Source organism: Panicum virgatum, chromosome 3K (genome assembly GCF_016808335.1).
Source record: "Panicum virgatum strain AP13 chromosome 3K, P.virgatum_v5, whole genome shotgun sequence".
Taxonomy (NCBI): Eukaryota; Viridiplantae; Streptophyta; class Magnoliopsida; order Poales; family Poaceae; genus Panicum; species Panicum virgatum.
In genome coordinates this window covers 15,595,951-15,619,143 of record NC_053138.1, presented here as the reverse complement: position 1 = coordinate 15,619,143, position 23,193 = coordinate 15,595,951, and the positions used below count along the sequence as shown (strand labels likewise).

Here is a 23,193-nt window from a genome sequence, read left to right as displayed (position 1 = left end):
CCTGTATTATGAATTTACAGGAGATCAAGCACCACATGATCATTACTGTAATATTTATATCGGTAGTTGCAAATGAGTATTTCGATGTAGTCTCTCTCTCTCTCTCAACTACTTTTGCCATGGGACATAACCTGATCAACTACTTTTAGTTAGAACCTCGAAATGCTCATTGTGGTGGAGTAACCAAGTTTGGTATTTTTACTGTCAGTAGATTCCTGAAACCTTCCAAAAAATAAAGCAGAGAGAAGTGAGAAGAGCATACTTTTAAGATCTGTTCAGAAGTCAATGTCTGCCGAACTGTGCAAGATTCTAACCTTCTCTTGCTAACCAAAGCTGCTTATATAATACAGCTGCTTATAGATCATCTAAAGACAGCAGAGGGTGCAGGTGCTCAATTTAGCATACATGTCAATGCCATGACAGGAATGGTTTATCACTTCACTCCAACACAGAACCAATGAAGAACTGGATGGCTGATCTTTTTACAGTAGCCCTTAGCTGAGGAATAAAGACCAGGACGTTGTATTCAAGTAATCGATGAGCATAGTAAAAAAAAGAACTCTGGTTATAACAAAAGTTATTGTCGAAATCGAGTTTGCTAAAGTGGCTGCTGTAGCTATAGCATTTTTGACAAATATAGGGAATGTGTAGATATGACAGAAGCAAAGTTGTCTTAAGATGTGTTCCTTCTTTATTTGTTATGGCTTTGATAAGCAAAGAGTACTTGTAGGTTTACGTTATGTACTATCCTATAAGTTGATTTCTATTTGCTGCTCTCATCAGTTAGATGCCCTTGTCAGCCGCATATATGGACACATTCATTCTTGTTTATGCAGAACTCTGAACATGATTATTTGGTCAGTAATAGAAACAATTGCATAGGCAAATATGATTTTTATAAGAAAGGTATGTTGTACTGTAAAGTTTAGGTGATTACTATTTGTACTACTCAGTTTGAATGCATACCTGATAAATAAGATTGTAGCCCCCAATTTTAAGCTGTTTAGGACAACAAAAATGACTCCAGCTTTTAGATATCTCTTTGGCTGGTGTAAGGAACATCAAGTCAATAAAATTTTAAATAGGATAGACCAAAGATCAATTACCTCTTATGTGATTGAAAAGCTAAATTTTGTACAAGATCTGAGCGTTCGATATCACTGTTATCATTTTCCTATGGAATTTCCCAGGCTGTGCACACAACAAAAAGGATGGAGAACTGATTTTACATGTGTAGTAATCGGGAGGGAGATTGAAAGCAAAGGAATGTAATCTATGTACAAGGAGCAAAAATCAATCAACATATGTGGAAAGGAAAGGATATTTGCTTACCGCCTGAAGAAACTTGTATCTGTCTCACTTCCTTCGTGGTCACTCATGGAGATTTGAGATTGAGATTGTTGTTGTTTTTCGAGCGTCTTGCTTCTTCGCGGCCACAAATGCTGAAATCACGTCATCCCAAGGTATTCACCACGCGGGCAAGTTCGCAGCGATCTGCAGCAGAAGGTTTTCGCCGCCGCTGCCGCCTCTGCGCTCCAACACGAGTGCCGTTACAACAGCAATAGCTACGGCGACGAGCAGAAGCGCCGCGAGTCCGCCGGCCAAGCAAAACCGCCTCCGCCGCGCCTCAGCATGCAGCATCCGGGCCTCCCGCAACTCAGCCTCCACCGCGCCCTGGGCCTCCACCAGCGCCTTGTCCAGGAACACTTGCTGCAGCTCTAGGAGGCCGCGCTCCACCTCCCTCGCCGCCTCTTGCTGCTCCTCCGCCACCGCAACCGCCGGGGCGGACAGTAGCACCGCATCAAAATCGTCGGCGTTGGCGAGGAGGCACGTCCCCGGAGACGGCGAGGTGCCGAAGGTCCTGGACGCCCCCGGTGGATGGCAACACGGGTGGAGGAGAGCAATACAGGCTGCGGGCGCGAGGTGGGGGATGAGGCGTCGGCCGCCTCGCCGCTCTCGCGAAGGGTCGAGAAGCCAGGCCTGTGACGGCTCAGGTTTTTAAATATCCACTTCAGTGTAATTAGCATCAAATCATGCATCATTAAATAGGAAATCTTGAACTAATGTATGTGTGTTTTTGTGTATATGAAATTTTGCACATAAAATGACCGGTCAAATGAACCATAGTATTCGAGGTTTTAAACCATCTTTCAAATTTTAAACAAATATGCTTTGAAAATAATTTCTAAAATATAGCTCTAATGAATTTTTGTCCAAAACCAAAGTTGTAGGTTTTCAAAAGATGAACAACTTTAGTGTTCAAAGTTTTTTGAGTCGCCACACAAAAATGGGAGAAAAATTTAAATTTCGAAGCGTATAAGACCTTTTCAAATGCACTCAAGTTTTAAATTTTATCTTTCAAACGAAGCTTCAAATGAATTTTTGCCTAAAACAAAAGTTGTAGATCTCGAAATTTTGAGCAAGTTTGGTATTCAAAAGTTTTTCATTTGAGGCCATTTAGAAGGAGAAAAATTGAGTTTACAAACTGGAGTTTTGAACTTCGCTTTATTTACGAAACTGCCCTCACTCCATCTCCTTTCTCTGTGTCTCGCCGTGACGGCGCTCGCCGCCGGCGTCGGCCACGCGCCGCGCCCTCGCCGCGCCCCCGACCCAAACCGCTCTGCGCCCTTGGTTTTCGTAAGACCGGTTCTCCATGGCGCCCCTCAAGCGCGATACGCGTCCCATCGTCCTCTGCTCGCCGTGACGACGCCGAGGATGGCCGTCGCCGTGCCTCCGTGTCGCCTGGCCGTGTGGCCCTTCCCTAGCTCCACCGCTTAAGCCGTCATCAGAGCCAACTTCGACTTTGCTTCTCCACTTCTCGTGCCTGAGCCTAGAGTCGAGCTCCTCCTGCGCAGCAACGCTGCCGCCCGCCGTTGCTCGCCGTCGAGCCACCTCCACGCGGAGCCCCCTCCTCCGCTCTTCGTCGCCCCCAAACAAACCCCTAGCGAGCTTCTTCTCGATGTCCCGCAGCTCCTCGGCCCAGCCATCGCCGCCCAGGGCCTCCGAAACACCGCCGCCGCGGCACAGCATCGCCGTCGTCCGCAGCTCGCCGTCGAGCTCGTCGTTCTACCCTCTCCCCGCTCAAAACAACCTCGGGAACGGCTTCACCTCGCCCCAACGGAGCTCCCAAGCCCAGCCACCTCCACCCATGGCCGCCGGAGCGCCGCCGCGCCGGAGCAGACCACTGCTGGCCGCCGCTCTCCGCGGCGCCGCCAATTCCGAGCACCCCAGCCCCCACAAAGGCCCTCTACAGGTGCGGCTCGACCTCTTCTCCATTTCCCCCAACCTAGCCCCCACTTCCGGTGACTTTGCTCGCCGGAAAAAGGGCCGGAATCCCTCCTCTGTTCCTGGTCCGACCAGGGACCTCCAGTTAAAAGAAACGAAAATTCCAGAGGCTAGTTTGCAAAATGTACATAGACTTCAAACAGCAAACTTTGAAAATTCGTAGAAAATCATAGAAAAATCAGAAAAATACAAACTCAACTGTTCTGAAATCCTTGAAACAAAATCTACAACTTTTGTTACATACACTTTTGCTTTTGACCAATAGTTTTATCTCTACATTAAATATTAGTTTTATCCACATTTGTATGTATCTCAAGTTCTACCCATTATATTTAGCTGATTTTTGGACAATGTGCTACACCTCAGATGAATAGATTACTGTCAAAATTTGAGGACATTTTGACAAATATAGCTATGGGGTTTTATTAGATCTTGTTCTAGGCTAGTAATAAATGCTGTATTTTGCTCTTGATGCTCTACTTGGTATTTTTCAAATAAAATTTTTCTAGTATGCTTTAGATACTAAATGAACAATATGGTAAAAGTTTAGGATCCATCACAACTCTCTAGCTTTGGTTTTGATTTAAATCCATGGTTAATAGTGCTATCTCATGATAAATGGTTCTTGTACTTGGAAAATTACGAAACTTTTACTAGTTGCTATATTTGAGTAGATAAACCTGCAGGAAAAATTTGAAGGTCAAATACCTAGATGAAGCAGCAGGTGCAGGCCTAGCACTATGTTTGTATGCACACTTTGGTGAAGGGATGGATAGTAGAAGCTAGCTAGTCTCTTTGGTAGCAATACTTGTGCGTGTTTGATTCTGTGGAATTCCTAGAAAAATATTGGTAGTTCTAAAATCACGAAACCATCTGTCATAGCTTTGTATCGTTATTCCTTAATTTATGCATATATAGTTTCTCATGAAAGGTTTGTCCTTTTGTTTGTGGTTTATCTGTGTGATGAATAAATTTCTAAATAAATGGTTAATTCTCTGTTGCTTGAAGTCCTGTGAGATCAATCATGTTAGTTCCCTTGAAGCATAATCTATCAAAATATCATCAGCTTTTGTCATGACTTTATATGATAACGTTGTACAGATAAAATCTGCTTGACTCATGGAATAACTTTTAACTGATAGTGTTCACTAAATAGTAGTTGAGTTTTTATTTTATTTATTTTATTTTATTTGCATTCACCAATAGTCATAAAATGCCAACATTTAGCAAAGCCAATTCTGTGTGTCTACTTAGATCTGTATCGAAGAGGGAAAATATTTGATAGTATGTTTAGGCAAGGCCAAATGCTCTTAGCTGTATTTAAATTGTTATTACCTCCTCAATTTACCTCATATCCAAAGTTAGCTGATGCTCCAGCCTCCAGGTGGGTTGTGCATGTGCCTAATTAATCTGCACTAAATAATTGTGCCACTAAGATGTTGAAATCATTTCTTGTAGTCCACATGCCACGCTATGCTACCTATTTTTGTGTAATTAGCTTGTTTGCATACTCGACAGTCCGGTCAAAAATCTTAAATTGTTTCGCTCACTTGCATCGCTTGTGCATTCATGTAGAAATCGTAGCAAGGACGTCGTCTATAAATTTGGTCATGAAGCTAGGAGCTAGCGAAGCAAGCCAAGGAAGGAACTTGTGAAGATCCGGCCCAAGACCGAGAGAAATACTAACCCCGCTCAGCAAAAAGGCAAGCCCTGGTGCATCAATCCTAGTATTTTAAATGCTATAAAAATTATGTTCCTATTATGTATCTGTGCATTTATATTTACAGGAGTTGACTGAAACCTTAGATGCATGATCCTAGGTACCCAGGTACTGGTTACTAGAAGTTAAGTGCGAGTAGATGCCTTGCTAATTAGGACCGGTAAAAGTCGAGTGATTTCCTGCCGCTCGCGAGATGATAGGTTCTCTACTACATACTGCAGAATATAAGGTCTACGGGCGAGGTCAGGGTACTATGTTTCTGGATGAGACCCCGTCTGTTTAGTGAAGAAAATGCTAAGGCCGCAGTGTGTGGTAGTGGTGGTTAAGCGTTTGAACATACTAGACACATGCCGAGAATATGGTAATCGGTAAGCTTAAGTACTGGATTGAACCGAGGCCGGAACATACCTCCCCACTGTCTTGACTTTGGTCTCATCTGGGATGACGGGTGCAGAGCCGGGCTCTGTAGTCGAGGGCGGTGGGCCTGTTCCGTGAAGCGGGAATTGAAGGGAAAAGTTGCACGTGTGACTCTGGGAGTAACCACGTGACGTGTTTAGGTCTGCCTGGCCAGGATAACAAAATCGATTCGAATCGTTCCGCCGCTCACGGACAATGAGACTGCTTAACCCTTTTGCCACATAGAGTAAGAAGTGAAAGATGATGATGATGAATATGGTTGGTTGGATGATGAAAGATAATTTTTTTCCCACCATGTATGCTATTGGATAGATGCTCACCTAGAATGATTAATTGAACTAGAACCTGAAAGCCAAAACCTGCAATTAAGGATCTACTCTTTACTGCTTTTCGGCAAAACAAACCCCTCAAGCCAAAAGCCTTGCATGTCTAGATAATGGGCTAAGTATACCCTTAGTCGGGTAAGTCTTGCTGAGTATTAGTATACTCAGCCTTGCTTGTTGCTTTGTTTTTCAGGTGGTACATCGGAGGTTACGGTTGACGTCATGTACGGACTTCATCATGACGTCTGGTTTCGACGCTAGACTATCGTTCATTTTTCGTCAAACTTGAACTCTGTTGTACTTTTATAAATTCAAACTCGGTTTGTAATAATAACAATCAGTTTCATACTCTGTACTGTAAAAATTGTGGAATGTTGCATTCTCTGGACTGCTTTGTCGATCCTGTTTCAAGTGGTTTAATCGGGATTTTACCCGACAGCACTGCCGGATTGCTCCGTTTTAAGTGCGTGTTAACCCTAGTTACTGTTTCGGTGATGTTTAGCGCACTTAAGCCGGATTAATTTAGGTGGGGCTGCCACAAGGCCCCAGGGGCGGCGCGGCCCTCCCCTGCTCCTTCGGATTCCCCCTCCCGCGGCGGCCTCGTGCGGCGGCGGCGGATCCAGGGTGGCGGCGCGCCTTCGAGGCGGAGGAGGAGCGGGCCTTGCGGCGGAGCGGGGGCCCCACACGCGCCTCCTCCTCCTGGTAGCCATGGGCGGCGCGGCCCTCACCTGCTCCCTCAGATCGTCGCGCGGTGGCCATGGCGGCGGCGGCCCGCTGCACCGGGCGCGGCCCTCCCCTGCTGCGGCCGTGAGCGCAGCGGCAGTGGAGGAGGTGGAGGAGTAGGGGCGGAGCGGAGGCGGGAGCGGTCGAGCGGCCGCACGCGGCGGAGCGCTCGGCGGCGGCCCTGCGGGAGGCGGCGGGCCTCCTCCCTCGTCCTCGTTCCCCCTCCCTCGCCTGGAGCCCGCCGCTCGCCTCCCTCCTCCCTACTCGCTCCTCCCTCCTCCCTCCTCCGTCCACGGCTGGATCCGGCGTGGGCCATGCGCACGGCGGTGGAGGCCCGCGCGCTGCGGTGGAGGCCATGGCGTGGCTGCGGGAGGCGCGGCCTGCGGCGGTGGTCGGCGCATGCGGGGGGCGGCCGCGAGGAGCCGGCCGCGGGGAGGAGGTGCTCGGCCGGCCGCGGGCCGTTGGTCGCCGGATCGACGGCCATGATTTTTTTCGCTGACGTGGCATGACGTCGTGCTAGGAAATGACACCGGAATCGTGTTTTAGAGATGGGTGGTTTAAAGCACCCTAGTAACCAACCTAGTTGTTTGTTAATCTTCTATGTTTTTCTTCAAGTTGTTTCCTCCTGCCACTACCAGTACGTCCACTGGCAACAACAATTGGCATCTTCCTCGCTCGTCAAAGCCTCAGCAACATTGGCGGCGGCCGAGCGCGGATCGACGCCCTCGCCACTGGAAACCTTGCAGTGCCGTGATGCCGTTTGCTGCGGTGACATCGATCTGCTTTTCGCCGCAAATTCTCCAATTGAACTGCTCAGGGAATTTCTACAGTCGCTCGCCCTCACCCGTCTTCAAGATTTCTCGGCTGTAAATCAACTACAGCCTAGGTTCAAAATTCGCATCAAGATTGTGTTTGTAATTATTTTCTTTTTAATGAAAATGTGCTCAGCCACAGTCACGAAAAAAAATTCAAAATTTGTCTTTTCTGTTCCTTTGTTTTCTTTTTTTTTTCTTCTGCTTCATCGGAGGCGGTTATAAAAGGATAATATTGCTCTTTGTGTTGCATGGAGAAAGACAACTCGGGTGCAATTTGGCTTATGGGAAGAAGAAGAAGAGAGTCGGTGCACGTCAGCGAGAGATCACGCCGGCGGCGCCGTGGCCGACGCGGACGTGACAAGACAAGCAGCCCAGCGCGCTCTGCTTCTGCGTTCCCGGGCAGGCGGGCACGCGTTCGGCCGGCCGGCGCCTCGGTCTACCCGCCGCCACGCGCGTGTGGGCGTGACCGGGGTCGAGCTCGCGCCGGCGGTGTGTCCGCTCCTTCTCCTTCATTCGCTGTACCTGCACTCGACTTCTTTGTCGCCGCGCGCCCGCTCCGCGCGAGGGTGCGCTGTGCCGACCTTTGCCGCCTTCGCCTGCAGCGGATCAGAGATATTTTTCTCGCACGCGGAGCTGGCCGCGGCCCGCGGGCCGCACGCATCGACCGTGACGTCATCGAGCGGCCCATGCAGCGACGTGACTCACTGCCTCACTGGCTGGCGCGCGAGGCCGGTGGTTGCGCGTTCCGGCCGACGGACGGCATCCTGGTGTCACGGGAAAGTGACTGCTTCGCCACAGTGGTACTTCTTGGCTTGCTATGCCGAAATGTAAGGTGAAAGAGAGGGGTTAAGACCAACCGCAGCTCATAATAGCACGCAGCGAGACAAGGAGAACATGTACTCCAACAGTCCAACTGCATGCATCATCTAGCTCCAAAAAGCTGATCTTAAAAACCTAACTTGGTCAGATACTACTTCAGATCCCCCCCCTATGACTCGAGCTTAGATTCTTGTATTGTAATTGCTGAACAGCTAATGTACTGTATATTAGTGTCCCAACCACCGATCGTTGGCTCGTTGCTATCTCTGACGATCCGGTCCCTCGATCATATTCGCCCTCTTTCACTCCACATTTTTCTTCTTTACCACGTCCCAAGTACTCGTGTTCGTGGGTCCCCCGTCACATCCATCGGATGCGGGCGGTTGAGAGTTGAGAGACGATCTGCCGAACCGGGGACGTGGCGGTTGTGCGTCGTCGTGCATGCACGTACACACACGCCTCCCCGACGCGAGGTTTGCTGATGCTTTCCGTGCTCGTCCTCCCGGGCCTGAACGAGTGAACGACGGTGCGTGCTCGTCCGATCCACTGGCTCATCATAATCATCCTGAAGGAATGAAATCCTATCAAATGATTCGGGGGAAAAAAGGGTGAAAGCGAGCTGTGCTATAGCGTGGAGCCGGTTGTTTCTAGAAGTTATATATCACACCTACACGAAATCCCCCCATTGCATGCCAGCTGCAGGACGACACCCGTCGACCAAACTGCATGCCAACCTAGAGGCATGAAAGAAAAAAAAAAGGGTTTCCGTAGCAGGAATCTTAACATGAGATTTTGCACAAGCCACGCAGCAGCTTTCACGGGAATCAAATCACACGAAATCCACACACACACACACACACACACACACACACACACACACACACACACACACACACACACACACACACACACACACACACACACACACACACTGCAGATTATCGCAGCATATACGCAATAATTAGATCTTGTTCGGGGTGACGATGGAACCATATTTTATTCTTTACAAGACAAATCAGCCGACGATCGACGACGACCTAGTCGGATGCCTGATGAGCTAGCTAGCCTTATCCGGAACCGAAGAAAGAGACGCCAACATGTCGAACGCAACGCGCGCGCGACGACGACGCACGTGACCGACGCGCACGTAGGCCGGCTTTGATCGACGCGATCGGAACGCGAGACCCGGGCGAAATGAAAAATGAAAACCCATGGCTGCCATGCAGGCCGGCACAGGCACGTAAGCGATCAGGTAGTAAGAAACTCACCCATTATTCGAGATGGGCAGGTGACTACGTGTGTAGAGTCCAACTAGCTCGAATCGAATCTGACTTCAGAGGCACGCACATACTATACTAGAATAGAGCGAGGGCGGTCAGCGGTGGAGAAGTTGGAAACGGCCAGCAAGCCACTCGCGCGCGCGCGCGCGGCGACCAACGAGACGTGGGCGCCGCTCCCTCTGCCTACGCCATCGCGTGCGAGGGAATTCAAAGTCCTGGTATGGCTGATCTCATCTCGATCGCCGGCCTCGATCAAACGCGAGAAACTAACTTCATTCCATGCGATTTTCTCTTCTTCCAGAAACTCGATTGGCAATTACTACACAAATTTAAAACGCGATCTCGAACCGTGAATGGAAACTAATTAGCAAATGAACCTTTGCAAAGGCCCAATTTCATTAGTAATTACTACAAAAAAAATGGATGACGGGTTTGGCATATTGGCATACGAAAAGTCACAAGCACTACTGTTCCTATATATACTTCGCCTTATTCTGAAATAAATTTTCTGATAGTGCGTCACGGCACTGTTAGTACAGCTCTAGACAGCCTGTTCGGCTGGGCGGGGAGCTGCTGGGCCATTCGCAGACTCAGTAGTTCAGCGCCAGCCCCAGCCGCCGAACCGACTCCGCGCTGCGCGGCTGCCGCCGGCGGCCGTCACCGGGCCCCACGGCGGGCCAGCCAGAAACGTCACCTCCCACGCGCTGCACGTTGCTCGCGCCCCGTCAGGCTGAGGCTCTCGCCCTTCCTCCTCCCCGCGTCCTGCCGTCACCGATCGGGCCGTCCGGCTCCGGCCGGGGCCCGGCGGGCCCACCAAACCACCTCCAACCGCGGCTGACGCCCCGCCACGCCACACACCGCGCGCGCCGCGGTTGGCGCGAACGCCGCGGTCGCCGTCCTGCATGCTCTGTCCTCTCCTCTCCTCCTCTCCCCACAGCGTGGGCCCTCCCCCGGATGACGCCATCCCCCGGCCCTGCTGACCTCACGTCCCTTTATATATCGGGGTCGGGCCTATACCTCCTGCCCAAGCGCAACACAAGTCGCTCGCTGCTCGCGTTTCGCAACGGAACCAAGAAAAAAAAAAGAAGAGCAAGTCGTGCAAGAAGCCGCGCGCCGAGGAGAATGTACCAGGCCATCCCGTACGGCGCCAGCCGGGCGTGGCCGCCGCGCCCGCGCCCCGCGCCGATGGCGGCCGAGGCGGCGGCCGTCGTGGACGCCGCCGTCGCAGCGGCGACGGCGGCGGGGGAGAGGCTGCCTGCACAGCAGCCGGCCGCGGCGAGGGAGGAGGTGAGGCGGGCCGTGGCGGAGAGCCCCGTGGTGGTCGTGGGGAGGCGCGGGTGCTGCCTCAGCCACGTCGTGAAGCGGCTGCTGCAGGGGCTCGGGGTCAACCCGGCCGTGCACGAGGTCGCCGGCGAGGCGGAGCTCGCCGGGATCGTCGACGGCGACGTCGCGCTCCCGGCGGTGTTCGTCGGGGGCAGGCTCCTCGGGGGCCTCGACCGGCTCATGGCCGTGCACATCTCCGGCGAGCTCGTGCCCATACTGAAGGAGGCCGGTGCGCTCTGGCTCTGAGGACACGGAGCTCTCCGAACGGCTCATGGCCGTGCACATCGACTTCTCCCTGCTGGCGCTCCGATCTTCCAAGTCTTCATCTTTTATTTTCCTCCTTGTGGAGTTAATGAAGGCGTTGTTAACTTATCATTAGATAGGACTTCGATTCTTTTAGGAGAAGCGTATAGTATTGCATAAGTAGTTATTAGGAAATTGGAGTGCTTATCTTAAGCGATTTCCATTTTATTTTCCATCATGTGAATATGAAGAGTGATGCAAGTTTACCCGATGAGCTTCTGGACTTGTCAGTGCGCACATACCATTCATGATTCATGAACACTACAGGTTCGCCACCAGTTGGAGCTGCAAAAATCGCATGACTGAGATTTTTTTTGCCTATTATTTTAGCAGCGCAAATGTTACGACAAGGACGTGTGCGTGTGCGATCATTCCCCTGATGTGCGCGGCAGCAGAAGATGATTGCAAATTGATTCAAACAAGAATTTTCAAATGAAAACATTTACCGACACGGCGACACACTCAGTCAGTTAATTAATCATGTACCAGGTAATTGTTGCTTGTTCTGAAATCCACAGGATAAAGCTAAAATAGTGACACACTATATATTATCACCTGACCAAAAACAAAAAGGAAGGGGAAAAAGCTCAAATGTTAAACAAAAGGTGCACACGCAATGATTTGCCACGTTGGCACGCTCGCCCCATGTGCTCCAGCATCTGGAGGTACATGAGCCTTCCAAAACTAACCAGACAGGAGCCAACGGCACGTACTATGCAATCATACATCGCTAGGGAACAAAGACCAGTACCACGGAGCAGGAATAAAATGGGTACTTGGGCACGCTCATTTCCCTGCTGCTGGCCCGGCCGGTGCGAAGAATAGCAGGAGATGAGCTGTCACGGGACAAAGCTTGCGCGGAATGAAAAACTTGGGATCATTGGATGCGTGCATCCATCCGCGCTGTCAGATGCCATCTGAGACGTTCGTGTATGGAGTAGCAGGCAAACCGGGCCTCAAAACGTTTGCCCTGACGGGTACACGCCAACTACCTAGTATATCCTTGCTCAAAAAGAAATGGTACACTCACTTTCGTTTTCCCCATTTCTGAGGACAAGCGCAACAGGTGTAGGATCTGCAGTCCTTTGGGGTTAATTGGTGGCAAATCGAATTCAACGAGGATAGGCTTTATTATCAGCATGAGAATAATTTAAAAAAAAACATGGATCACCTAACTTAGATGCATGCATGTTGATATGGACTTTGCTTCAAACAAAATTATAGGGAAGAAAAACAGGTTAACACATCAGGCTCATCACAGTGAGATCAGCATGGGCACGTAGGAGAGGAAGCAACAAGCTGCAATTACTCGAGAAGCACGTGGCAGGAAAGAAAGAAACGAGACAGTGGAAGAAAATGATGGTAAGCTCATGCTGAAAAGCGAGGAACTTCGTCTTTTTCGAAAAAAGAAAAAAGAAAAGCGAGGAACTTCACACATCAACCTGCAAGCGCTGCAACGAATCCGAAGAAATACCCAAACATCGAGCTTTAACCAGTCCGGAGTCTAGAAGCTCAAAAGGCCTGAACATGCCACTGCCACGGTCTTAATTACTCCCAGCTAATACGCTGCTTCCAATTGTGGCTGCGGCGTCAGCGAAGCCAAGCGAACGCAGGCGCAGCTCCAGAATATGGTCGGCAGTTCACATCCATGGACACAACCAAACCAGGAGACGTGCAGGCGAACCAGTGGCCGGGCGGGGGCGTCAAGATCTCGCCAACAGTCACCGGCACTTGTTTTTTTTTTTTAAAAAAAGCAGCCTCGCCGACGCAATCCGGTGACGGCGGCAGCGGACTTGGTCCGCCGCGCCGACGTGGCCCGAGCACGGCCACGGTCCGACGTGGGACGGAGATCCGGGGAGATCGCGCGCTGACGCCGACGGGTTTGACAAGTAGCAGGTGGTTGGGCGGCGACGGCGGGTGAGATCATCGGAGGGGCCGCCGCTGGGAACGCGCTCGGCGCCGCGGAGACTCCTGTTGACGTCATGCCTCGGCGTACCAGCGCACTAGCGGGCGTCAGGTTGGTTTGTTTGTGCATGGCCAACTAACCCTCCGCCGCCCGAGGGTTCCAGCGCATCCTGAATTCCTGATGGAGGAGGACCTGGTCTCTGTTCAACGGGTGTCGTCAAGAAGCGGGGCGTGGTTGGGGGAAAAAAAATCTGGCAGCGCTCTCTTGTTTCTTCGGTAGGGCAATCTCTCCCCCGCGAAGGATCCATGGCATATTACCATTGAACACCGTGTGATGGGGTTTGGCCAGCCACAACTTGCGTAAAAGACATTGGAACAGACGAAAATTAAACGAGCAGAGTTTGCTGTGCTAGCCGGGCAGCGACGCGTCATGATCCTGTGGCCCTGATTCTACAAGCTCGCAAGCAACTTGTAGAGTGCAGCGGATGAGCCTTGGGCACAAGGGAGGGCGACAAAGACTCCAAACTATAACAAGAGCAAAAATGCTTGACTTTGGTTGAGTTGTTAGGTATCTGGCATCATGGTACCGTCGTTACTTTCTTTTACTGAGCCTACTGCCTACCTGTTTATCTGTAACTATGGGGTAGCAGATTCCGTGCGATCAGATAAATTGTATTTCTGTGTGTCAGTTATTCAATGAGCTTATCTGCAATGGGGACTTCAGACCAACCCAAACATGGAGATGAAGTCACGGGATGGGCATGAGCGACATGTTGTCATGTGGTTGGCCCGCGAAAGTAACTAGTCAGGTTGGCGCGCTACGCGCGCCTGTACCAAAAACATGGACCTAAAATATTAATAGAAAGATATTATCCGTTATTATGTTCGAAGCAACATCGTATCGGTGTACCCCCCGGATGATGCAACAGCCAACAACGTCTGTGGCCTCATGACAAATTGATAATACCAGGATTTTTTTTGGATATGGTGGACTGGCATGATATGCTCTCGACTACGATTCAACGTACACTGCACGAAGTGCAAAACAAATGCGCGACAAAGCCAACTTAATTGAATCTCTGTACCAACAATTGTATTTTTTTTCTTTCCAGACCAAATGAAGACGTCAAAACCAAAGCTTACATCGAATTACTTTGTTGCTGGGAAACAGGGAGATCAATTTCGCATGGCAACTGGTGAAGGACAAGAAGGCCTTCAGATGTCCTACCTTTTCCCACAAAGATCTATTTTTCTTTCATTGGCAGATGCTTGGTCAGCAAGCAGCAGCACACAGGTTAAACATCTGAATCAAAGAACAAATCTAAGAAGCACCAACTGTTAGCTGCACAGGTTCTAAAGACTATACATATACTTGGCATAAATTATTGCACATCAGTAGACAGACTGAATCACGGAGCATGCTTTAAGTATACTTCTGTGAAATGTTTGCATCAGCCTGATTCGAGGTTTTATACCATGCTCTATCCACCTCATCGTTTCCCATTAAAACTTAATATTAAGATGGTTGATGGTTCTCTAGTGGACCTCCATATAGAATAGAGAACTTTGGAATACAGCTTCCTGAATATGTTTACCAGTTAGATTCAAGAATGGAGGGAAGAAAGGTATAGAGGACATTTGCATCGTAGAGAAGAATCCTGAAGTTAGCCATCACTTCCTCACAGCAACAACCCTTTTCTCGCCTATAGGGAATCAAACCATGAATCAAAATCATCTGATGCATTTGAGGGGCCAGAATGAGGGGGGACACTGTCATGTGGCATTTTGTTTCGTCCTTGTGCAGTTGTAGTTTCCTTTGGCTCACTTAAGCACGATGGAGTGTCTTCAGCAAATTATCCAGTGAATCATCAATGGATGCTATCACATCAACCTTCTTAGCATATCCAAAGTCAAAGTTCTGGCCAGATTTAACAGTTGGTTGGGAAGTTGAACTTTGTGTAGCAAAATACAGGTTACAGACAGCAAAAACATGCTAAGTTCGCAGTGTTACATATCCAATGCTTCAAATTTCACAGATGATCTTTACTTCTTTAGCTTTTATACCATGCTCTATCCACCTCATCGTTTCCCATTAAAACTTAATATTAAGATGGTTGATGGTTGTCTAGTGGACCTCCATATAGAATAGAGAACTTTGGAATACAGCTTCCTGAATATGTTTACCAGTTAGATTCAAGAATGGAGGGAAGAAAGGTATAGAGGACATTTGCATCGCAGAGAAGAATCCTGAAGTTAGCCATCACTTCCTCACAGCAACAACCCTTTTCTCGCCTATAGGGAATCAAACCATGAATCAAAATCATCTGATGCATTTGAGGGGCCAGAATGAGGGGGGACACTGTCATCTGGCATTTTGTTTCGTCCTTGTGCAGTTGTAGTTTCCTTTGGCTCACTTAAGCACGATGGAGTGTCTTCAAGCAAATTATCCAGTGAATCATCAATGGATGCTATCACATCAACCTTCTTAGCATATCCAAAGTCAAAGTTCTGGCCAGATTTAACAGTTGGTTGGGAAGTTGAACTTTGTGTAGCAAAACCTTCATTCTGTACAGGTAGGGAAGTCTCTGAAAGCAAGTCATCTAGAGCATTGTCCACAAGTGCAAGCGCAGGTGATTTGGAAGACTTGCTAAGTGTAACTTTCTTGTCCGACCAACTGATCTTTGTACCTTGGGAAGTTGAATCATGTCCAACCAATTCATCCAAGTTGGAGCTAGAAAGGTGAGTTCCACTAAACGAATTGAGAAGCATGTCAAGTTCTTCTTCTGCAGAACCCACCTCAAACTCTAACCTTTTGCTATGCCCTGTACTAGGATCAGTATCTATGGTTCTTGTATATGCCTTATCGTCTTCATGTTCAGAACATTGGGACTGATGTTCTGATTTCATTTGATCATCAGAATAGGTGTTGCCAGCATACTCATGATGACTTGCGTCTTTCCTTGGTTCAAGGTTCAAGTTATCCCCAACCAAGCTTCCTTTGGGATCACTTTCCACGGAGGTGCCACATTCAATCAGTATTTCATTTTCTTCTGATACATCAGCCTAGAAATAATCAGATGAATCCAGGAATATCAAGTCAAGCGAAATGGGTAAGAACGAGGCTCAAATAAAATAGAATGTTTATCAAACAAATACAATAGCATGGTACTACCAATTACAAAACTAGGCATACAACTATAAATCTATAATCTCCTACAATGAGATACTTGACAGAAGGAATACAGGGGAAGGTAAAACAGCTAATTACATACCAATACACAATAACCAGCAAACACATTAGTTTCACCTCCCTAAAATTGTATATATCATGAACAGAACAAGCTAGGAATAGAGGGTTTAATCATCAAGCACAGAAAATTTTGAAATCTAAGATAAGTATAGCTGCCGCAAATGATAGCAGAGTGAGCCATTGAGGCAACTCCCATAATGGCTAGTGTTGCAGAAAGAAGTGGTTGTGACCGAAAGAGCAAGAAGTGCACTTGTAGTTACAAGACAGGAAGAGCACCAAAAAACGCTAAGCTTCCCTGGTGCTAATGCACCAAGGCAAAGAAAAATTTCCCTACAAAGGGTCATATTTCCCATATATTGGCATATTGCTATAAACTTATCTATACTCTTTGATGTCCAATGAAACTTATGCATGGTAATTTTATCACTAGTGTTGCCTCTGGTTACAACATAAAGCCAATGCGTATCGACAATAACAGTAGCAAGAGATCTAGTTCATGCGTCACAAAATTGTAAAAATAAAGCTCCGGCAGAACAGTGAACTTGCAAACTTAGGGTGTGTTTGGAAACCTGGCAAACTTAGGGCATGTTTGTTTTAGCTTTGGATTGTGGATTTTGGTTCTAAGAGTTGAAGCTAAAACAAGCGAGTGGTTTTAAAAGGAGATTTTAGAATACCACAATCAATAAAATGCATCCCTTCAGCTTACAGATTTTAACAACCCACAATCTACAGCTAGCTTTTATGGCCCTGTAGAATGCAACGATATGTCAAAACAGTTGTGGGTAGTTACTCAAAAATCATGCCAATGTGGACACCAGGGGGGTTGCTCTTTGAATACAATTTCAATACAGTAAGTAACATGAACAGATTGGTAAAAAAATTGGCTGAAGAAAGTCAGATGCACTGTGGACTGTGCCTGGCTGGATGAATGCTTAAACGAGGCACTAAATTACCGGCTAATCTAAGCTTCTTCGGAATAGCTATATTCGTTGTAAGTCAAGGCTCTTCGCAGACACTTAATGGAATAACATTTATTCTCTCTTCAAGAATCTATATTAGCATATTTGCACTGTACATGACCTAAGAATCCAAACTCAAAACAAACAGCTTCTTAACAGGATAACTATAAACAAGGGAATACCAGATCCTCAGGTAATAGATCTTCTTCTAAAAAAAGTCTCTGTGAAAGCTTAAGCTTCGAAAGCCGGTTGGCCAATGCATGCAAATCCATTGAGAGAAAAGGCACCTGAAAGGTTGGGGGGAGAAGCTGTCATGTGAATATGAAAAAATTTGGTATAGTAACCCCACAACTTAATTGTTTCGATGTGAAACTACAGAAGGTTCTATATGAGTGGTAAACCTAGAAACCACAGAAGGTCCATCAATCGAAAAAATGCGTATACTATTCATATCCAATATTCTAACTGATACTCTAATAGGCCACTATTGTCTGGCGAACCCAAACAAAACCTCCCTCCACAAATTCCACACAAAGCCAAAAGTGTGGTTACTGCCACACCATCTATTTTTAACACTGTATTAGCTACTAGGACATCATTTGATGCTAACAATTTAAGATAAAGCATACTCTGTACAGCAAAGTAAAATCCAGAGTTGATATATAGTACCTCAAAATCTGGTGCTAAATCATCCTCTAATATGAAGTTATCATCAGCACACCAGGACAAGATCCCTTCACCTTTAGCTTCGAACATAGATGTGGAGGCCTGCACAAAATCTAAAAATAGCGAATCAACAATCATAAAGCAACATAAGAAATATCTCCACTTATCAATTTGAGGAACTATTGAACAAATACATATGCAGAGTTTATGTGCTAACTGAGTGCTGGAGGAATTCTCAACACTATATCAATTCAGTTTAGGAGATACGAGCTCTCAAATGTTCATAAGAGCATCTCCAATAGTTCCCTATTTCTCTTCCCCATCTTTGATTTTTTGGGAAAAGTCAAAAAAATAGTCTCTAATGGTTTCCCATCCTAATTCCCCATCTTCTAACAATTGCCAAATTGATCTCCCTTGTGCGTAAAAATACGCAGCCTTCCGAACTCCCGATCCTCCTCCCTCGCGCGTTTTTTTCTCGCGCGGGCTTCTTCCCGCGCGGCCACTCCTTCGCGCCATCGCCATCGCCGTCGAGAACAAGCTGCGCCGCCGCCGCCGCCGTTCAGGTATAGAATTCCATCCGTTTTTTCCATTTTCTCCAGTGTTGGGTATAGGCCTACGGTAGCATGTGTTCATCGCCTTCGCGTTGGGTATAGACAGACGCGTTCTGTGGTCGCCGCCGCCGCCGTAGGCCTGCGTATGGCCGCCCTGCCCTTCCTGCCGGCGTGCTGGGCCATTGATGGCCTGCCCTTTTCCTTGCCTGAACTGCACGTGGGTGGCCTGCCCTGTTCCTTGCCTGACATGTTCCTCCCCTGTTCCTCCAGACAATGTCTGCCGGCGCCGATCAGCAGGGGCGGCGGCAGGAGGTGCTCGCGAGGCAGGGGCGGCAGCAGCAGGCCAGTTCTCGCACTGATCAGAGGGCCGGCGGCTGCAGCTTGCGTCACGATAATCAGCGAGGGGCAGCGTCACAGGGAAGGGCGGCGTCACGTCCTGGCGCGAGGCAGGGAGGGGCGGCGCGATGATTTCTGTTTTTAGGGAATACAAATTGGAAACTATTGGAGATGGAGTTTATTTTGCCTCTCTATACCTATTTGGGGAGTTGGCAAACAACAAGATTTGGGGAAAATATATTGGGAACTATTGGAGATGCTCTAAGAGAAGAAAACAAAGATGACCTATGGCGAGTTTCTCGGAATCAGTATTACTAGAATTCTCCTCACTATCGGATTTCAGCATGCTTATGGGATGATAGCATAGCATCACCACTAGTGCTTGAAGCGAAAATATCAAAATGCTTACTCAATGTACAGGTAATGGAGAAGCAGGATGAAAGTAGCAGTGAAAATTAAAGGTCGCGGCGCTCACTCACCAAATGGCAAATCCTGGGAGGGGAGCCACGGCGCCCTGAGGCCCCGGGCCTCGCGGGGCTGCGCTCGCGCCTGCTCTAGCAGGAATCCGAAGTCGGCGCCCTTGCTGCGCGGAGCCACTTCGCCGGTCCATTCCACGGCGGATGCAGGTTCCTCCGCCTCGCCCTCGTCGTCGTAGCGGTCCCAGTTCGAGGGGAGGTTTCGACTGCGGGGGGCAGAAGAGGCGGCGGCGGCGGCGGCGCGCTTCTGCCTGTGCGCTGCCGCCGCGGCGGGGGTCTGGTGGGCGCGGCGGCCGTGCACCGTGTGCGAGCGCTTCGACTTCGCCGCTGCCTTGGGATCCATCAGGGAAGAGCGGAGGAGAGGCGACCCGGCGACGGTGCGAGATGCGACGACGAGACGGAGGGGAGGTTTCGGCGGTGCTCTGTTACTTCTGTTTTGCAGTTATACCCTGGGAGATTTTTTTATTACATTGTGTCCCTAAGTGCATTGGTCCATGAAATTTCAGGGGTTCACATTCAATTTAAAATTCGACAAGGGCCTGGCATCTAAGATTCTCTCCACGGCCGCCTCCCCCCACCGGATCGGCCGCGCCCGGAGTCGCGCCGTCCAAAAACCCTTCCGCTTCGCTGCAGTGGCTTGACGGGCCGGCGGCGGCGGAGAGGAGGAGATGCGGTTCACTGCTTCTCCGGTGGTGGAGCTTCCGGTGGGGGGCGCGGTGCTGACGTTCGAGCAGGACAACGACTCCTTCGAGGTGGGCACCTCTGTGTGGCCCTCGTCCCTGGTCCTCGTCAAGTTCGTCGAGCGCTGCCTCCGCGACCCGGCCCTCCCCTTCGCCGACGTGCTCCGCTTCCCCGGCACCCGGGCCGTGGAGCTCGGCTCCGGATGCGGCCCGGCAGGACTCGGCCTCTCCCGCCTCGGCCTCACCGACCTCGTCCTCACTGACATCGCCGCCGTCCTCCCCGCGCTCCGCCGCAACCTGCGGCGCAACCGCGGCCACCTCCCCCGCGCGCCCCGCCTCGCCCAACTCCATTGGAATTGCCCCGCGCATCTCGCCACGCTCGCCACCCCGCGCCGCTTCGACCTCCTCGTCGCCGCAGACGTGGTCTACGTCCAGGAGTCCGTGACGCACCTCATCGCGGCCATGGACGCGCTCGCCGACACCGAGCGCGGTGTGGTGTTGCTCGGCTACCAAATCCGGTCGCCAGAGGCGCACCAGGCGTTCTGGGACTCCGTGCCGGCTGCTTTCCCGGTGATCGAGAAGGTGGCACGGGAGCACTTGGACCCGGACTACGCCTATGAGGAATCCGATGTGTACATACTGCGAAGGAGGCCACGGCAGTGAGGTCAGGCGGTGAGCTATTGCTAACAGTTTGCTCGTCAAAGTTGCTTATTCAGCTCATAGCTATGATTGAAACTTTTGGTCATGGTGATCACTGATCAGTGAGAATATGTAACTGAAATTTTACAGTTTTTTCTTGATGGGTGGATGCATTGTTGTTGGTTAGTCAACAACTTGACATTTTTATGATGCATAAGATGATCGGATCTGGTTGATGAGCATACCACTGTAGTGTGTTATGATTATGAAGTCCTTGCTTTACGTCGAGAGGTTGCAAGCTTCGGTTTAGTTGCAAATGCTATACTTGTATTGTTTGTTATTGTTGTTGTGTTTGGTGAAGATTTGAGTGGTTTATGTTTTATGTTGTGAACATTTTCAGTTTTACGTGTGTGATTGACGATTAAGAAGTTTACTTGTATAAAAATGGTCACTAGGCATCTTAAAATTCAAAGATTGCGGTAACATCAATCATCTTTTGTGAGTAACTAACCTTCTGTAGTTTGGTGCTCTTTTTCTGGCTGATTGATGGATTAATGAAGCGCTGAAAGTGCATCAGTTTGACTTCAGCTCCAACCTGTCTCTACTCTCTAGTATGCAATCCAATCTCAACATGTTGGTAGGATTGTCTTCTGTTATTTCAGGTAAATATGTGGGTTATCAAAGTTTGGTTGAATCTTCAGAGGCAGTGGTTGAATTACTTGTCTCCTGGTCGCCAGATAAGATTGTAAGACACCATGCGTTCAGATCCAGCAATGCTATAGCTCTGCTAGTTTATGTTCTCATACCATGATTACTAAGAAACGATGTGGAATGTAGCCCTTGGATGAGGCTTGAATTGACTGAATTCAGCATGGTCGTTTTGCATGTAGAATGTGGAACTTTAAGTGCATCCAGTACTGACTTTATAATACAACAAGCTATGTATATATCCATGCTTGATGTAATAAAACTCCTAAGCAATATTACGCTTATTGGGCACGTACATATGTATAATTAATAATTGCAAGCCCACATAGTACTTACGGGAATTGAATTGCTTTTTCTCTTGAATATGGGGGATTGAATTGCTCAGAAAAACAAAATGCTAGGACATTAGTATGCTTAATCTTTTTCTGTATGACTGTCTGATCACGCCAGGGCATTAACATGTCTTGCTTGCCCAGAATAGGAGAACTTTATACATTTTGCTCATGTTATTTCGGGTTGGCAACCCCTGTTGTGTACAACCGGTGTTATGTCTGATAAAAGGGGTAGATCGCTTATCATCTTCTGATGGCGTTTTTTTGCCAGTGTGTTGTATCATTTACTTGATGGCCCTTCTATATTATTGTCAATTGTCATGGGTGATGTAGTGGCTGAAAGTCTGAAACAGGTTGTACGTCACTGTTTTCGGCTGGTGTGCTCCGCGAGGGAGGGATTACGGATCGTTGAGGTAGTGATCCTGCTGTCCTGCTGGATTTCTATGGGTATCTGTTATCTGTTGTGCATGTGATCCTTCAAGGCAGGGTATTGCGCCGATGGTGGAAAATAGTACCATTAACTCATTTGATAAAATATGTTGCATTGAAAGCCCAAAGTTGCCGATGGTGGAAAATAGTACCATTAACTCATTTGATAAAATATGTTGCATTGAAAGCCCAAAGTTGCATCGAGATCACTGAAAGAAAGTCGGTTTTACTACCCTATGTAATTTACTTTTTGATATGGACCCCTGAATAGAACATCTCCTTGATTTTGCATCAGATTATTTCATTATTTCAATTAGTTCAACCTATCATCTAATGAGATTTATCTCTTATTTTACTCCACGTACAAGTTGAATTTATATTCAAAATGATTCTGGTGACAGAGATATCATGACTTTCGTTTGAAAAAACACCTTTAAAATACTTCACAGTTGTTTTCATATGCGAGAAGTATATATAACACTAAATTAACCCTAGGGTTACGAACTTACTTGAAAAATAGTGACAGGATATCATACCGTTTATGTCAAATGAAGTAAATAGATTGTTTGGGGGCAATAAAATGGGTATTATTTCTAGATTATTTATAGCACCTAATCAATTATCCTTCTCCGTGCACCTAACTTTTTTAAACTCTTGGGATAAAATCTCAACAGTTTCTGCATCTTTTTCCTGTTCTTCACATGATGGCAAGGTTCTTCCCCATCTTAAAATCTTGTCCTCCTTTACTCGCTTCCAATGGCTCATAGAACATAGGCTCTATTTGTTTCAGCTTTTGGCGGATTTTGAAAGCTCAATTTTGAGAAATCTAAAAGTCAAATGACTTCTGGATTCTCGATTCTGCACTATCGGAGTCATCTACCTTTTGAATTTTCCAAAATCGAGCCTTTAAAATTTGCCAGAAAACAAACAAGGGCATACATTTGTCTATCTACCGCGACACTAATCCATGTGAATTCTTGATAATTTTACCATTGCTTTTCTTCATCCAGGTCATGGGAGTGTCTTGTTATCGAATTCATCATCAGAACTTATATCATTATCCTATCTATAAATTCGTCCAGAATCAACTTCCTAAGAGGTGTCCCTAGACTCGCATAAGCACATCATAAAGTTTGCCATGCCCTTTTGTGTTGTTTTCTTTTAGAATGCTGCAAAGAAGAGCGCTTGACCGAGTGAAAATGTATCTACCTTGTTCTTAAGCCTAGTTCAAACATCCAAAAGAGGCACCAGAAG

The 23,193-nt window shown here is 48.1% G+C and overlaps 3 protein-coding genes across 5 annotated transcripts; 2 read left to right on the top strand and 1 right to left on the bottom strand.

The window, feature by feature from the left end:
* The first annotated feature begins 10,321 nt into the window (after positions 1-10,321).
* LOC120697841 (monothiol glutaredoxin-S9-like) lies at positions 10,322-11,231 on the top strand. The gene has a single exon (XM_039981201.1). It carries the CDS (start codon positions 10,337-10,339, stop codon positions 10,949-10,951), a length of 615 nt encoding a protein of 204 aa, XP_039837135.1. The 5' UTR covers positions 10,322-10,336; the 3' UTR covers positions 10,952-11,231.
* A 3,159-nt stretch (positions 11,232-14,390) lies between these two features.
* On the bottom strand, positions 14,391-19,629 carry LOC120697837. Of its 3 annotated transcripts, XM_039981194.1 has the most exons (5): positions 19,155-19,629; positions 17,792-17,901; positions 17,305-17,409; positions 15,432-15,976; positions 14,391-14,841 (listed from the first exon to the last, which is right to left on the bottom strand). In XM_039981194.1, the coding sequence occupies exons 1-5, from the start codon at positions 19,492-19,494 to the stop codon at positions 14,739-14,741; spliced, it is 1,203 nt and encodes a 400-aa protein (XP_039837128.1). In that variant the 5' UTR covers positions 19,495-19,629; the 3' UTR covers positions 14,391-14,738. The 3 variants fall into 3 exon arrangements, with proteins under 3 accessions (XP_039837128.1, XP_039837126.1, XP_039837127.1); XM_039981192.1 differs by lacking the exon at positions 14,391-14,841 and having other exon boundaries at positions 14,887-15,976; XM_039981193.1 differs by lacking the exons at positions 14,391-14,841; positions 17,305-17,409 and having other exon boundaries at positions 14,887-15,976.
* A 52-nt stretch (positions 19,630-19,681) lies between these two features.
* LOC120697840 (protein N-lysine methyltransferase METTL21A-like) lies at positions 19,682-20,852 on the top strand. The gene has a single exon (XM_039981200.1). It carries the CDS (start codon positions 19,820-19,822, stop codon positions 20,492-20,494), a length of 675 nt encoding a protein of 224 aa, XP_039837134.1. The 5' UTR covers positions 19,682-19,819; the 3' UTR covers positions 20,495-20,852.
* Positions 20,853-23,193: the final 2,341 nt, after the last annotated feature.